The following is a 16,123-nucleotide window of genomic DNA, read 5'->3' on the forward strand; positions in this document are numbered from 1 at the left end:
CGGCTGACGTGGGGAACATCAGACCATTCACCGCTCCTGGAACAGGAGATTTCCCCCCCTCCTCCAGTCCAGAGCAATAGAACCAGTGCCCTACTCCCAACAGGGCCTCGGATTCTACTCTCGGTATTTTTTAATCCCAAAAAAGTCAGGTGGCATTCGCCCGATACTAGATCTTCGGGCCTTAAACAAGTTCCTCCAAAGAGAAAAATTCAAGATGGTGACCTTGGGTTCCCTCCTCCCCCTTCTACAAAGGGGAGACTGGCTCTGCTCTCTTGACCTCCAGGACACTTACCACATATCGCAATAACTCCGTCTCATCGCAGATTTCTGCAATTCCTCGTAGGCCCAAAGCACTACCAATATCGAATGCTACCATTCGGCCTAGCCTCTGCTCCACGAGTCTTCACCAAGTGCCTCGTAGTAGTAGCAACGTTCCTCAGAACTCAAGGTGTCCATGTCTACCCCTATCTCGACGATTGGTTGATCAGGACTCCCACACAGCAAGCTGTTTTGACGTCTCTACGTCTCACCTTGCACACCCTGATCTCTCTGGGGTTTCTCATCAATTATCCAAAGTCCAGCTTGGTCCCATCGCAAACCCTGTCGTTCATAGGAGCAGACTTGGACACCCTCAAGGCAAAGGCATTTCTTCCTCGAGAACGAGCTCTCATCATCTCCTCTCTCGCCCATCAGCTACAGTCTCAACAGCGCTGCACTGCACGTCAATTTCTAGTCCTGCTAGGACACATGGCGTCCTCAGTACACGTCACTCCCATGGCTTGTCTCACCATGAGGATCCTACAGTGGACGCTAAGGTCACAGTGGATTCAGTCATCTCAACCACTATCAGCTGTTGTCCACATAACCAACCCACTTCGTCTATCTCTAGCTTCGTGGAAGAATCAGGCCAATCTCCTTCAAGGCCTGCCTTTTCAAGCTCCAGACCCTCAAATAACCCTTACAACAGATGCCTCCAACATCGGTTGGGGAGCACACATTGCCAATTTACAAACTCAAGAGTCTTGGTCTCTAGAGGAAGCCAAACACCAAATCAATTTCCTGGAGCTAGGAGCAATCAGATATGCTCTGAGTATTTCAGGATCGCCTCTCCAACCAGGTTATCCTGATTCAAACGGACAACCAGGTGGCCATGTGGTACATCAACAAACAATGGAGGAACAGGCTCCCACCTCTGTGTCAAGAGGCTGCACAGATATGGGCAGAGGCCCTCTCTCACTCGATGTACCTCAGGGCCACCTACTTGCCGGGAGTGGACAATGTGTTGGCAGACACGCTCAGTCGCACCTTTCAACCACACGAGTGGTCTCTCAACCCCACACTTGCGGACTCGATATTCCAACGTTGGGGTTACCCTCACAGAGACCTCTTTGCGTCACCTCAGAACAGCAAAGTAGAGAACATTTGCTCTCTCGCTCGCAGCCAACACTCACAACCAAGAGATGCGTTCTCCCTCTCATGGGACGTCGGTCTCCTATATGCATTCCCTCCACTTCCACTTCTCTCGAAGACTCTCGTGAAGCTACGTCAGGACAAGGGAAGCATGATCCTGATAGCACCTCACTGGCCACATCAAGTGTGGTTTCCGATTCTTCAGGACCTATCCATTCGCAGGCACATTCCCCTGGGGAAGGACCTGCTTCTGATCACGCAGAACAGTGGGTGCCTACGCCACCCCAGTCTTCAGGCCTTGTCCCTGACTGCCTGGATGTTGAAAGGTTAATCCTGCAGCCTCTCAACCTTTCGGAGCCAGTTTCCCGTGTCCTGATTGCTACACGAAAGCCTTCCACGAGAAAATCTTATCTTTACAAATGGAACAGGTTTAAATCATGGTGTACTTCTCAGTCCCTTGATCCCTTTACCTGTTCTACCACAAAGTTTCTAGACTATCTCTGGCACTTGTCAGAATCAGGTCTAAAAACTTCCTCCATCAGAATGCATGTCAGTGCGGTAGCTGCCTTCTATAAAGGTGTCGGGGATGTTCCTATTTCGGTACAACCCCTTGTAACACGTTTTCTGAAGGGCTTGCTCCACCTCAAGCCTCCACTGCGCCCGCCGGCCCCTTCTTGGGACCTCAGTCTGGTTTTGGGTCGGCTCATGAAACCACCATTCGAGCCTCTCCAATCCTATGATCTTTGCTTTCTCACATGGAAAGTGTTTTTTCTTTTGGCAATCACATCCGCTCGCAGAGTTAGTGAGTTATAGGCCCTAGTTACCTATCCGCCTTACACAAAACTTCTGCATGACCGGCGGTACTCTACACTCACCCGAAGTTCTTGCCTAAGGTGGTATCGGAGTTTCACATTAATCAATCCATTATACTACCCACCTTCTTTCTCAGGCCCCATTCCAATCCAGGGGAGCAGGCTCTGCATACCCTCGACTGCAAACGGGCTCTAGCATTCTACCTAGACCGTACAGCTGCCCACAGGCAAAATACTCAATTGTTTGTTTCCTTTGCTTCCATCAGATTGGGTCAACCTGTGGGTAAGCAGATTCTCTCCTCCTGGCTAGTGGACTGCATTTCCTTTTGCTATCAGCAAGCAGGTATTCCACTTCAAGACCGTGTTAAAGCACACTCGGTCAGGGCCATGGCAACTTCTGTCGCGCACCTTCGCTCGGTGCCGCTTCCTGATATTTGTAGGGCTGCTACCTGGAGTTCTCTCCATACCTTTACAGCCCATTATTGTCTAGACAAGGCTGGAAGTCAAGATTCCATCTTTGGCCAATCTGTCTTGTGCAACCTTTTTGCAACTTGATGTACCAACACCTTTCCGCCTGCCCGTTAGGGTTCAGGATGCCCTCTACCAAATTCCACCCCAGTTGTTGTGCCTGTTGCACGTCTTTGGGTACATTTGGTGCATGTTCGGACATTCTCAGCTCAGTACTCATCCATATGTGAGGACTACCATCCTGCTTGACCTGTGAGAATGCAAAATGTTGCTTACCTGTAACAGGTGTTCTCACAAGTCAGCAGGATGTTTGCTATGGCCGCAGCAAGCCGCGACCGGGGCCGACTGTCATGGCCGCCGGCCGCAGCGGTCTGCAGCCAGGACCAAACACTCACCCGCGGCGTTGGGTTGCTTTGGAGGCTCCTGCAGGGGCAGGGGAGCCTCTGCCGGCGTTCTCCTCGTGGCTATGGCCGCTGCTTGGCCATTCGCAGGGCCTTGCTAGCTGCATGACTCCGCCCCCTTCTTGGCTGCCTTAGAGCCGCGCGTGCGGCTGAAGATAGGATTTAAAGGGGCCACGACAGGAAGTGTCATGGCTCCCTTCTGAAACTCCTCCCTCAGGTCCAGGTATTTTAAGGCAAGGTCTGTTCCTCAGACCTTGCCTTGGTGTTGTGGCTCGTGCCTGGTTTCTGGACTTGCTTGGTTCTTCGCCCCGCTTCTGCTCCTCCTTCCTCGCTGGATTGACTCTTTGGCTCCTGATCTTCGGACCGGCTGTGGTGAGTTCTTGGCGTTGACTTTGGATTGGCTTTGGACCCTTCTCCTGTGTTGTTCCTGGACTGGCTTCGGACCTCTCTCCCATCTGTTCCTGGACTGGCTTTGGACCGCTCTCTGGACTTCGACCCCTGGACCAGCTTTGGATTCTCCTTAGACTTCTACTTTCGGACTACCTACGACCAGCTGGAGGTGCCAGCCGCCTGGAATCCACAACCTGCAGGAGGCGCCCGCATCCAGACCTTCAGTAGTCTTCAGGGAGTTACGTAAGTCCCAGCGGCCGGATCGTTACAGGCTCCTCCTGGGGGGGGATCACGAGCTTCCAGGGTGAAGTCGTCTTTCAACACTCATCTCACCGAGCCTTGCCCTCAGACGGTAGAGACCTAACGGGTTCTCTGTCCGTTTGGGTAGCACCAACTCTACCTCGGAACAGGGGTCCACCTCCGGAAATCGTAACAATGTTAGTCCTCATGAAACCCGCCCACCAACCCGCGGTGTTGGGTTTGTTACGTTTTCTTATTTTTATTTTTGGCACATACTTTAGCTTTCAGACGAGACTGAAGGGGGACCCCTGCTGATTGCAGGGTTAGTGCCATCTTGGGCATGCCCAGTAGGTGCCAGTCAAAGTTCTAGAAACTTTGACAAAAGTGTTCCATGATTGGGCTCCATCCTGTGATGTCACCCATATGTGAGGACTAACATCCTGCTGACCTGTGAGAACACCTGTTACAGGTAAGCAACATTTTGCTTTCTCTCCATGTGAATCCGGTCACACGTTTAACTGTGGGAAGACAAAATAACGGAATAATCACTTTCCCTTTCCAGGTTGTGCTCATGATGACTCTGCACCTGCAGAAATTGAGGTGTCCATCGACCCGGAGGAGCAGCCAGTGAACAGCAAGCGCACTCAGGCTAAAGGAAGAGCCCCACAGCGCCCTGGTGAGTGCTGCCTCTTTCCCTGCTCTTGAGCTAGCTGGGGGCTTTTGGTACACATGCAGAGGGGGTAAGACACTAGGGTAATCACATGCCCATGTACTCTCTCACAGCCATTATCATTCTCATGTTTTGTACTACAGACATTTTCTTAGTTCTCAACCCTCATGTTACAAGGACAGTCTAGCTGTGTGTACATCACAGGACGGGAAGAGTGTTTTCTATATGTTGGAAGGGTTAGGGTTAATTGCTGAAATTGAGTCACTTTGCTTGCATTTTGTTTGCATAGTAAGACATGGAGGAAGGAAGCATTCTGATGTTAACTATGGTAAGGCACCACTTGAAATATATTGCACAGGTTAGGAGATCTAGGTGCCATCCTTGACTTATGTTCCTGCCCCTTAGAGGATGGCCAACCTTACACATGCCTTGTTTCTTATATGCTTCTAAGTACCCTTTGCTTGTTCTCATCAGAAATGGGTTGCTGGCCAAATGGGTCCTGTGGTCTGACCCAGTTTGGCAGGTCTGAGGACAAATCAAAGCCCTAATGTGCTGCTTGGAAGCTTGTTTTGTGCTGCTTATGTCCAACTTGTTTTGACCAGTGAGCTGAAGAACAGCTGTGCTCACTTATTGCAGGAACAAAGGAGAAGAGCAAGAAAGTTCCTGTGAAGAGCCCAAGACAGACTGGTTTGACAGTGGCCAAAGATAAAGGGAAGAGGAACCTGTCGCCCAGTTCAGCCCAAAAATACCGTCATTGCCAAGGCTCTGGAAACCCCAGTCAAGGTAGGGAGAATTGAAGTTTGTCCTTTTCTTCTCTTCCTCCTCACTTGAGGAGGAGGGCCCCTGCAGCACACCAAGGGAAATTAAATAGGTGATGGGTTTGGGGGATGGGCATCAGCATTAGTGAGTGCAGGAGTAGTTAGATACCATTTTCACAGTGATCTTAAAATCTCCTGTCTCAGATTGGGGGGAGGTTAGAGGTAGAGGGTCTGCATTCAGGCAGGGAAAATTGCTTCCTTCTTATGTGCATTTCAGTTTTTTGGGGGGTAGGGGGCAGCAAAATCAGGGTCAGGGAGATGCAGAAACACCCTCACTTTACTCCCTTTCACCCCACAGGCATAAAGTACGTCCCCATAAACCTGGCACCTGCCGAGATCCGCGTGTTCACAGATGGCAGCTTCCCCAAGGGATTCATTTTCCGATTGTACTCAAGGGGCAAGGCAGGTGCGTAGTGTGGGTAAGGAGGAAGCTTAAAGCAGAAAAGGTCCAGAGTTTATATCTCATTTAGCTGTCTGTGATCCATAAGACGCCCTATCCCCAACTCACCTCTGCTGCAGGTTTCTTGTGCCAAGCTCATGCCAAGTTTTAAATTTATACTAGGGTATAAATTATATTGACGTGACAGGGCAGATCGGATTGGTAAAGGGGGTGGCACTATATGTAAATGATGGTATAGAGTCGCAATAAAAATCCTGCAGGAATCCAAATGCTCTTTGGAATCCTTAAGGATAGAAATTACATATGTGATGGGTCAGATAGAAATTCCTTGTGTGATTGGTTACCTAAGATGAAGAAACAGAATGTGAAATGCTAGCTGAAATTAGAAATGAAAACCATAATAATAATTGGAAATTTCAGTTCCCCTGATATTAACTGGGTCAGTGTCATCGGGTTATTCTAGAGAGTTTAACTTTTTAGATGCTATGACTGCTTCATGGAGAAACTGTTCCTAGAACCAACAAGAGGAGCAGCTACTTTAGATCTAGCCCTTGGTGAATTGCATAACCTGGTGCAAGAAATTACTGTGGTTGGGCTGCTAAGCAATAGTAATCATAATGCAGTCAAATTTGACATAATCACTGGAGTGCATATTAAGTAAAATTATTGCAGTAGCATATGATAGAATGAGATAATTAGAAAAACTTTAACAGGAGCAAGTTACAAAGGTTAAAAATGTGCATGAGGTATGGACTTTATTTAAAAATGCCATCTTGAAGACCAGATAAAATGTATTCAATGCATTTTAAAAAGTCAGAGGAAGACAAGATGCCTGGTTTAATGGTGGGGTGAAAGCCAAAAGAGCATTGTTCAAAAAAATAAAAAGCAGAAACAAATGAGAAAAATAAGCAAACATCATAAGCACTTGCAAGTTAGATGTAAAACAGTAATAAGATTGGCCAAGAGAGAATTTGAGAAGACACTTGTCTTAGAGGCATAATCTAATAAAATAAAAACTTTTTCCAAATACATTTCAAGCAAAAAGCCTGTGAGAGAGTCAGTTGTATGCTAGATGACAGAGGCAAAAACGGAGCTCAGGGAAGACAAAGAAATGAGAAAAACTAAATTAATTATTTGCCTCAGTTTTTATTGAAGAAAATATTTGGAATATATCCATACCTGAAACATTTATTGTTGATGATTATTCTGAGAAGCAAAAACAAATCTATGTGATAATTGAAGATAATAGAGCAAATGGCCAAACTGAAGAGTAACAAATCACTAGGACTGGATAGCATCCACACCAGAGTCCTAAAAACTCAAGCATGAAATTGCTAACCTATTACTAGTAATCTGTAACCTATTATATAAAGCACCCACAATACCTGAAGAGTGGAGATTGACCAACATAACACCAATTTTAAAAAAGAGCTCTGGTGTGATCCAGGAAACTATAGACTGGTGAGCCTGATGATGCCAGTTGAAGCTGCTATTAAAAACAAAAAAATTAGCCATATAGGTAGACATGGCTTAATGGGGCAGAGTCAGAATGGTTTTAGCAAAGGGAAGTCTTGCCTTACCAATCTTAAGATTATTTTGAAGGTATAAATAAATGTGTAGATAAAGGTGAACCACTTGATAGTGTATTTGTATTTTCAGAAGGCATTTGACAAAGTCCACCATGAAAGACTCCATAGGAAATTAAAAACTCATGGGATAGGAGACAGTATCCTATTGTGGATTGGTAACTGATTAAAAGACACAGGAGGGAAGGAATAAACTGTCAGTTTTCCAAATTGTGAAAGGTCGTTAGTGGAGTACAATGAGGATCGGTACTGGGACCTGGGCTATTTAATGTAAACATAAATAATCTGGAAAAGGGAATAACAAGTAAGGTGATCAAATTTGCAGTTCCTGCTCTCATATCCCATATCATTCCAGACAAGTGGATTTTGCATCCCTACCAGCAGATAGCGGCAGAGAATAAAAGCTTTTCGGGCACTGCTACTTAACCGAGAATGCCACCTGCAGTCCTTCTGTATTGACCTGTATTTCTCTGTCTCCAGCAGATGGTAGAGGTGAAAATCTGCAGTCTGAACTTGGTTTAAAAAAAAAAATATATATATATATATATATATATATATATATAGTTTTAGTATAGAATAGGTTTAGAAAGAAAACAGAAGGGAAGATGGTGCTCCCAGAAGTGTTAGATTCCTTCGTGGGCTATCCTTCTGGTTGAGCAGGGGGATGGAAATCCCCGGCCAGGCTTGACCCTTGATTTTCAGGAGGCGGGAAAGCCAGGGATCTTGGTTCCCTCTCTCTCCCTGAGACCACCTCACCCAGTCCAGCCATCTGCAGCAGCCAGGAGCACCCGGAAACAGGGAAGTATAACTTCCCTTTTCCTGGCGTGTAGCCAGATGGACTCAGAACGAATGGGTATAGTATCCGCATGCTAGCAGTTGGAGACGGATCTGACATCAGCACGGGTGTATATATACCCCCACAGGAAGCGTAGCAACTTCCAGGTCGATACAGTTATGCCGCGTTAGAGTGCGGCAGTGCCAGGCGCACCCTCGTTCCCCGCACGCACAGTTCTCTTCACCTACCGCTCGATACTCTCTTCAAATTGCATGCAAATGCATGCCGCGTCTGCGAAGTGTTAGGCGAAGGTTAGGCCCGCGCAACCCATTTTACTGTATAGAGCGCCTATACAGTATCCTGGGTGCGCGGGCCTAACGCTTCACGGCCACGCTGGTATCTGTCATTTCAAATGACAGGTACCAGGAAGTGGACAGTTATGTGCTCCGATGCTCGGCAAACTTTCCCCCAGCCCCCGCTCACCTGCCCTGGCCGCGTCCGGTCTCCGGTGCAGCCCCAGTCCTATCCCCTCCTCCCGAAGCAAAAAAAAAAAACCCGAAAAAGTAGCAAGAGAGCGAGGGGAGAGACAGGCAATCCTAGGCTCGGGCCTGCTAGTCCCTTCTCCTCTCCTCCCGAAGCAAGGCGCGAAAAGCAGCCTTGCTCCGGGAGGAGGGGGGGGGCAGTTTAAAGCGACGAAGCGATTTTCTTTTGCAGCCCCCCCCCCCCCCCCCCGAACATCGGCGACGACCGCGGCTCCTGCCTCCAGCTGTCAGACAGACGCATCGCACGTGGGAAAGCGGCCCCTATGCGTGCAATTGGCTGCTCAAGACGTAACGTCACGACGTTTGATGTGACGTCACGTCTTGAGCAGCCAATTGCACGCATAGGGGCCGCTTTCCCACGTGCGATACGTCTGTCTGACAGCTGGAGGCAGGAGCCGCGGTCGTCGCTGATGTCCGGGGGGGGGGGGGCTGCAAAAGTAAGTCGCTTCGTCGCTTTAAACTGCCCCCCCCCCTCCTCCCGGAGCAAGGCTGCTTTTCGCACCCTGCTTCGGGAGGAGAGGAGAATGGACTAGCAGGCCCGAGCCTAGGACTGCCCGGTCATCGTCACCGATGTCCGGAGGAGGGGGGGCTGCAAAAGTAAGTCGCTTCGTCGCTTTAAACTGCCCCCCCCCCCCCTCCCGGAGCAAGGCTGCTTTTCGCGCCCTGCTTCGAGAGGAGAGGAGAAGGGACTAGCAGGCCCGATCGTAGGATTGCCCGTCTCTCCCCTCGCTCTCTTGCTACTTTTTTTCGGGGGTTTTTTTTTTTTTTTTTTTTTGCTTCGGGAGGAGGGGACAGGACTGGGGCTGCACCGGAGACCGGACGTGGCCAGGTGAGAGGGGGCTGGGGGAAAGTTTGCCGTCTACCCTTACCCCTGCCTCTAATGCTGGGGTAAGGGTAGGCAGTAAGTTAGCAGGGTAAACGCGCGGCAAAACGGCAGGGTAAAAAAGCGATAGTCGGGGCGCGCGTTACTGTCTGGGAGGGAATAGCTAATTCGCTCGTTTACATTTAATATACATGCCACGGGCGGAAGGGGTCACCCGGGGATTTTAAGGGGCGGTAGGGATGAGTTAAAGGGGATAGTGTATCGCGGGAAGGGCTAACGCGGCCGGAAAGTGAGTAGAAGGCGAGTTAGGAGCAGGGTAACCGCGGCCGCACTTTACTGTATCGATCTGTTAGTAATTTCCGTCTCCAAAGCAGTTTGGAGAGCCTGCACGCTCGCTGAGCGTGTTTTCCAAATCTACTTTCTATTTTCTACTTTCTTTCAACTACAACTTCTACACATCGAGCCCCGCACTCCTGCGGTGATACCCTAAGGTCCCTCCCCCAGTAGAGTTTCCCGGGGGTGATTTCCGTGGTCCCCCGGAGGTTTAAGTCCTCGGTCCGGTGGCCGAATCGCGGCAGGGACATAGCCCCCGGGCGAGGTTCGGGTGAGGCATACGAGTCGCCTCGGTCCCGGCGTGGACGAGGCAGCGGGTGCATATCCTCAAACGCGGCGGTGAAGGTATTTGCCCTCTCCCCCCGCAGCCGGAGACCGCCCGGGTTCCAGCCGGGAAGCGCCGAGGATCAGGTAAGGCGTACATCTCTTATTTCTGGTCTCCGAGGAACAGAGGATCGGCGGCGTGGCACGCCATGGAGGGCGCCATTTTGTGGGCCTTGTTCAGGTATTGAGCGCCCGTAATAGGCGCAGCTCTATTCCTCCTTGTGCATATATTGCCTTATTACTGAGAGCATATTGCATACCACTGAGCATGTATTGCTAACCGCCTATTGCTGAGAGCATATTGAATGCCATTGAGCGTGTATTGCTAACCGCATATTGCTGAGAGCCTATTGAATGCCATTGAGCGTGTATTGCTAACCGCATATTGCTGAGAGCCTATTGAATGCCATTGAGCGTGTATTGCTAACCGCATATTGCTGAGAGCCTATTGCTTATCATTGTGCGTATATTGTGAGCCATATTGTGAGCCGCATTGGGCTAGGCGCCTGTGGGCAATATTGGCCGCATATTGTTGTTATTGTTGAGCGCCTGTTGTATTAAGCGTATATTGCTGCCGCATATTATTAAGCGCCTGTTGTATTAAGCGCCTATTGCTGCCGCATATTCTCATTGTGCGCTTGTTGTATTCAGCGTATATTGCTGCCGCATATTATTGAGCGCCTGTTGTACTAAGCGCATATTGCTGCCGCATATTATTAAGCACCTGTTGTATTAAGCGCCTATTGCTGCCGCATATTATTGAGCGCATGTTCTCTTAAGCGTATATTGTGGCCGCTTTTCATTCAGCGCATACTTTTCAATAGAACAGAACGCCTCAGCGTCTTCAGCGGGGGCGCCGCCTGCCTCCGGCATTAAAGCCCTCGGCCTCTGCTCTGCATGTCAGCTTCGAGCCACGCACAGTGAAGAGCCAGACTCCCTATGTGCCCAATGTGAGGAGGCCGTGGGACCCTCGGGCCAGGACCAGTCTCAGCCACGATTTGCTGACAGTTCCCCAGGGGCTACCCCGGATTTAGCAGGCAGTCTCGACCAGTCGGGAATCCCGGGGGATCTTGTACCCCGGCGATTAGAGGCTGCTTCAATTTCCTGGGTGGATCTCTTTAAGGGGATTCATGCCTTTGTACAGATGCAAACGGCTTCCCGTCCAGGCCCTGCTGTTCCCACTGTTCCTGCTGTTCCTGTTGTTCCTGCGGTGGCTGCGACTGCGGCGGCTGCTGCGGTGGCGGCCCCTGCGGCCCCTGTTCCTGGCCCCTCACGCCCTTATCGTGAGCGGGACCTCCCGCCGCTGGACAGCCCAGATTAGTCAGACCAGGAGTTTTAACCGGACGAGTCCGAACTCCCGGACGAGGGGGAACTTCCCCCTGGGATTGAGCCATATAGAACCATGAGGCGGTTCTTCCCTAAGGAGGATCTCTCCGACCTGGTGTCTCAGTGTCTGGCGGAGTTGGATATTACAGGTCCTAGCGCTACGGTAACCTCTGCGCAGAACCCCTTGCTGGAAGGTCTTCGTCCTACAGCCCACCATTTTCCATTCTTGCAAGCAGCGCAACAACTGATAGATTTAGAATGGGCGGCACCAGCGGCTTCCTTCAAAGGGGGCCGGGCCCTGACGGGCATGTACCCATTGGCACCGGCTATCCAGGACCTGCTGGCGTGCCCTCAGGTGGACGCCTTGATTAGCGCTTTGGTCAAGCGCACTACCATTCCAGTTGAAGGGGGGACGGCCCTCAAGGAGCCTCATGACCGGCGACTGGACGCCATTCTGAGACAGACCTTTGAGGTGGCAGCTCTCTCTTTGCGGATTGCAACCTGCTGCACAGTGGTGACGCGTGCCTGTTTGTCACAGGTCAGGAACAACGCTCCAGCAGCTGACATGGAGTCCGCTCTCTCATTCCTCACGGATGCTGCATCAGATCTAGTCCGGACAACATCCAAGGGGGATCTCATCCTCCGTAGCCGCCAGGAGGCAGCTCTGGATCCGGAAATGGTCAGCTGATGCGCCTTCAAAGACACGCCTCACCAGATTGTCCTTTAAGGGCTCTTTCCTGTTTGGCAGTGACCTTGATAAACTGGCCAGTACATGGGGCGCCTCTCCAGTGCCTAGACTGCCGGAAGATCGGTTCAGAAGGAGCCAGCGCGCCTTGCCAAGGCCCTCCAGGGGCAGAAGTTCACAGCGCTTCGTTCCCTACAGGAGTCGCTACCAGGCACCTCGTCCTCAGGCCAGGAATCAGTCCTTTCGGACCAAGCAGCGCAAGAGGGGAGCAGGTCCGGGCTCAGGTCCCGGCCGCGCCTCACAATGAGAATCCGCCGATTCATCTGGTGGACGGAGCTATAGGGGGCAGGTTAACCCTCTTCTACCCTAGATGGGTCTAGATTACGTCGGACCAGTGGGTCCTCGCCATCATCCGAGAGGGGTATTATCTGGACTTTCATCATCTCCCTCCGGACAAGTTTGTGGAATCTTCATGTCCCATACACAAGAAGGCGGCATTGGAAGCTACCTTGGCGAGGCTCCTGTCCTTGAAAGCCATCAACCCAGTACCTGCCTGGGAAGTGAATTCTGGACACTATATTCCATTTATTTCATGGTACCCAAGAAAGGGGGCACCTTTCGGCCTGTGCTGGACCTCAAGCCAGTCAATCGATACTTACGGGTCCCGAGGTTTCGCATGGAAACTCTGCGCTCCGTCAAGACCGCAGTACAGCCAGGAGAATTCCTCACGGCATTAGACTTGTCGGAAGCCTACCTGCATATCCCGATCCATCCGGATCATCAGCGCTACCTATGCTTCAAGGTTCTGGGGCACCACTTCCAATTCCGGGCTCTGCCCTTCGGATTGGCCACGTCACCGCGGACCTTCACCAAGGTGGTTGTCGTGGTAGCAGCGGCTCTCAGACGGGAAGGAATTCTGGTCCATCCCTACCTAGACGATTGGCTGATCAGGGCGAAATCACGAGAGGAGAGTCATCGGACAACCGACAGAGTGATCGCCCTTCTGGAAAGCTTGGGCTGGGTGATCAACCTCAGCAAGAGTTGCCTTCAGCCTTCCCAGTCACTGGAATACCTGGGAGTACAGTTCGACACCCAGACCAGACACAGTCAGTCTCACTACCAAGAGAAGGTTAAAACTTCAGACGCGTATCCAATACTTGATGGGCACCAGTCGGCCCGTAGCTTGGGATTACCTGCAGGTTCTCGGTCTCATGGCATCCACCCTGGAAGTGGTACCTTGGGCAAGGGCCCATATGAGACCTCTACAACACTCCCTGCTCTCTTGCTGGAGCCCTCGTCTACGGAACTATTCCACGCACCTACCTCTGCCTGCCAGAGTCCGGACACAGTTACGGTGGTGGCTGCAGTCCAACCACATGAGCAAGGGGTCGAGGATGTCATCCCCCACGTGGACTCTGCTCACCACAGATGCCAACCTGAGCGGCTGGGGAGCACACTGCGAAGGACTCACCGCACAAGGGCGGTGGCACAGAGAAGCGTCAGCGTGGAACATCAACCGTCTAGAGGCTTGAGCAGTCCGATTGGCATACCTTCGATTTGCTCACAGACTGAAGAACAGAGCAGTCAGAGTGATGTCCGACAACGCCACCACGGTGGCATACATCAACCGTCAGGGCGGAACCAGAAGTCGACAAGTATCTCTGGAGATCGCCCCACTGATGGCTTGGGCAGAGGCGAATCTTCAGGACATCTCCGCCGTCCACATTGCCGGGAAGGACAATACCACGGCAGACTTCCTCAGCAGAGAAAGTCTAAATCCGGGAGAGTGGCAGCTGTCACCCACAGCCTTCCAGATGATTGTGGATCACTGGGGGATTCCGGACATGGATTTACTGGCGGACAAGTCCAATGCTCAAGTACCCAGATACTTCAGCCGCAAGCGCGATCCGTTCTCCCACGGAATTGATGCCCTGGTGCAGCCATGGCCTCCAGGGACTCTGCTATACGCCTTTCCTCCGTGGCCTCTGCTGGGCGCCATCATCCACAAGATTCAGAAACACCGGGCCTAGTTCTTCTAGTGGCACCAGACTGGCCAAGAAGACCCTGGTACGCAGACATGAGAAGACTACTGGCAGGGGAGCCCCTTCCCCTGCCTCCTCTCCGGGACCTTCTGCGTCAAGGTCCCATCCTCCACGAGGATCCAGCTCAATTCTCTCTTACGGTCTGGCCATTGAGAGGGCTAGACTGAAGAAAAGAGGTTACTCGGAGCCCGTGATAGATACACTCCTCCGAGCTCGCAAGTTTTCCACATCCCTCACCTATGTAAGGATCTGGAGAGTATTTGAAGCATGGTGGGATGCTCATGGCACAATTCCTATTGTTCTGGATTTCCTGCAGGATGGGCTTCAGAAGGGTCTCTCCCTCAGCTCCATCAAAGTGCAGGTGGCTGCACTGTCTTGCTATGGTCCCAGGAGGGATGGCAAGACCATTGCCAAACACCCAGATGTTTCTCGCTTCCTGAAAGGAGTCAAGCACATTCGTCCGCCACTGAAGTGGCCAGTGCCTTTGTGGAACCTCAACCTTGTTTTGGATTTCCTCGCGGGATCCACCTTCAGACCCCTTCGGGGCCTGTCTCTTCGTTCTCTAACCTTGAAGATGGTGTTCCTATTGGCGGTGTGTTCAGCATGCCGCGTCTCAGAGCTATAAGCACTGTCCTGCCGGGATCCCTTTCTGAGAATCACTCCAGAGGCTATCCATCTTCGCACGGTTCCCTCCTTTTTACCTAAGGTGGTCTCACAATTTCACCTTAACCAAACTATATCCTTGCCTACCACGGCGGGTTTGAAGAAATCTGAAGAAGGGCGTTTATTACGTCATCTCAACATTGGCAGATTGCTGCCCAGATATCTGGAAGTGACACGACGTACGAAAGACAGACCATCTGTTCGTCCTGCACAGCGGGAAGAAGCAAGGTGAAGCGGCCTCTCGGCCCACCATTGCCCGCTGGATTAAAGAAGTTATCAGAGCAGCTTACGTGGAGGCCGGGAAGTCTCCGCCTCTACAGGTCAAGGCTCATTCTACCAGAGCACAAGCGGCATCCTGGGCAGAATCCAGGATGCTGTCGCCTGCAGAAATCTGTAAAGCGGCGACATGGTCCTCCCTCCATACCTTCTCCAGGTTCTACCGTCTGGATGTCCAGGCTAGGGAGGACTCAGCATTTGCGAGGGCGGTACTACATGGTCCTCAGGCAGCCTCCCGCCCAGGCTGGGAGTAAAGCTTTTGTACATCCCATTCGTTCTGAGTCCATCTGGCTACACACCAGGAAATGTTGAGATTACTTACCTGATAATCTCCTTTTCCTTAGTGTAGACAGATGGACTCAGCATCCCGCCCAGCTGCCTGTGTACATGGGTTTCACCGATTCCAGGTAAGCCATGTCATCTTTTCCATAAGAGCGTACACTCTACCAGGTGTCAACGCCTTCCGGTTGGGAATGCTGGCGGTCTCTAGCTACTATCAATCGGTCAGGGGAATCCTGTTTCACTTTTCACTGAGCGTCAGTACACACATCCATAACAGCTTTTGCAAGGAAGATTACTAAGTTGCTACGCTTCCTGTGGGGGTATATATACACCCGTGCTGACGTCAGATCCGTCTCCAACTGCTAGCACGCGGATACTATACCCATTCGTTCTGAGTCCATCTGTCTACACTAAGGAAAAGGAGATTATCAGGTAAGTAATCTCAACATTGTTTTTCTGGAATGGTCGGGAACTGTTTCTTTAAAAAAAAAAAAAAAAGTGTTGGGTAGGCCTTCTCTCAGCAGCAGCAGTCAGCTTGGCATTGGGTTGAGCAGGGAAGCACATACAGCTCTTGTTGTTTTTTCAGCACACAGGGCCAGGACAATGTCTGCATAGCATCAGCTTTTTTCTCTCCCACTCCGGGGTTATTTTTAGTCATGGGCCACATTGCTCGACATGCTGCCTCCTGCGGTGCGTGGGGAAAGTCTGTCGGGCCTGCGAGGGGAGGCAATTCCGCCTCAATGCAGCCCTTCTCTGCATCAGCTGTACCTCTGGAGGTGAAGAAGCCTCAGCAGAGGGATCAGCAAGCAGACTCTGCACCCGTTCTGCAGATCCTGCCGGGGGGGGGGGCAGTGAAG

The 16,123-nt window shown here is 51.2% G+C and overlaps 1 protein-coding gene across 1 annotated transcript in view; it reads left to right on the top strand.

The window, feature by feature from the left end:
* LOC115098231 (spindlin interactor and repressor of chromatin-binding protein-like) overlaps positions 1-16,123 on the top strand; it is a 162,502-nt gene that overhangs the window by 97,758 nt on the left and 48,621 nt on the right. The window contains exons 5-7 of the mRNA XM_029614688.1: positions 4,284-4,397; positions 5,028-5,174; positions 5,508-5,615. Coding sequence (XP_029470548.1) covers positions 4,284-4,397; positions 5,028-5,174; positions 5,508-5,615 — 369 coding nt within the window. The remainder of the gene's footprint in view (positions 1-4,283; positions 4,398-5,027; positions 5,175-5,507; positions 5,616-16,123) is intronic.

This window comes from Rhinatrema bivittatum, chromosome 8 (assembly GCF_901001135.1).
Source record: "Rhinatrema bivittatum chromosome 8, aRhiBiv1.1, whole genome shotgun sequence".
Lineage (NCBI taxonomy): Eukaryota > Metazoa > Chordata > Amphibia > Gymnophiona > Rhinatrematidae > Rhinatrema > Rhinatrema bivittatum.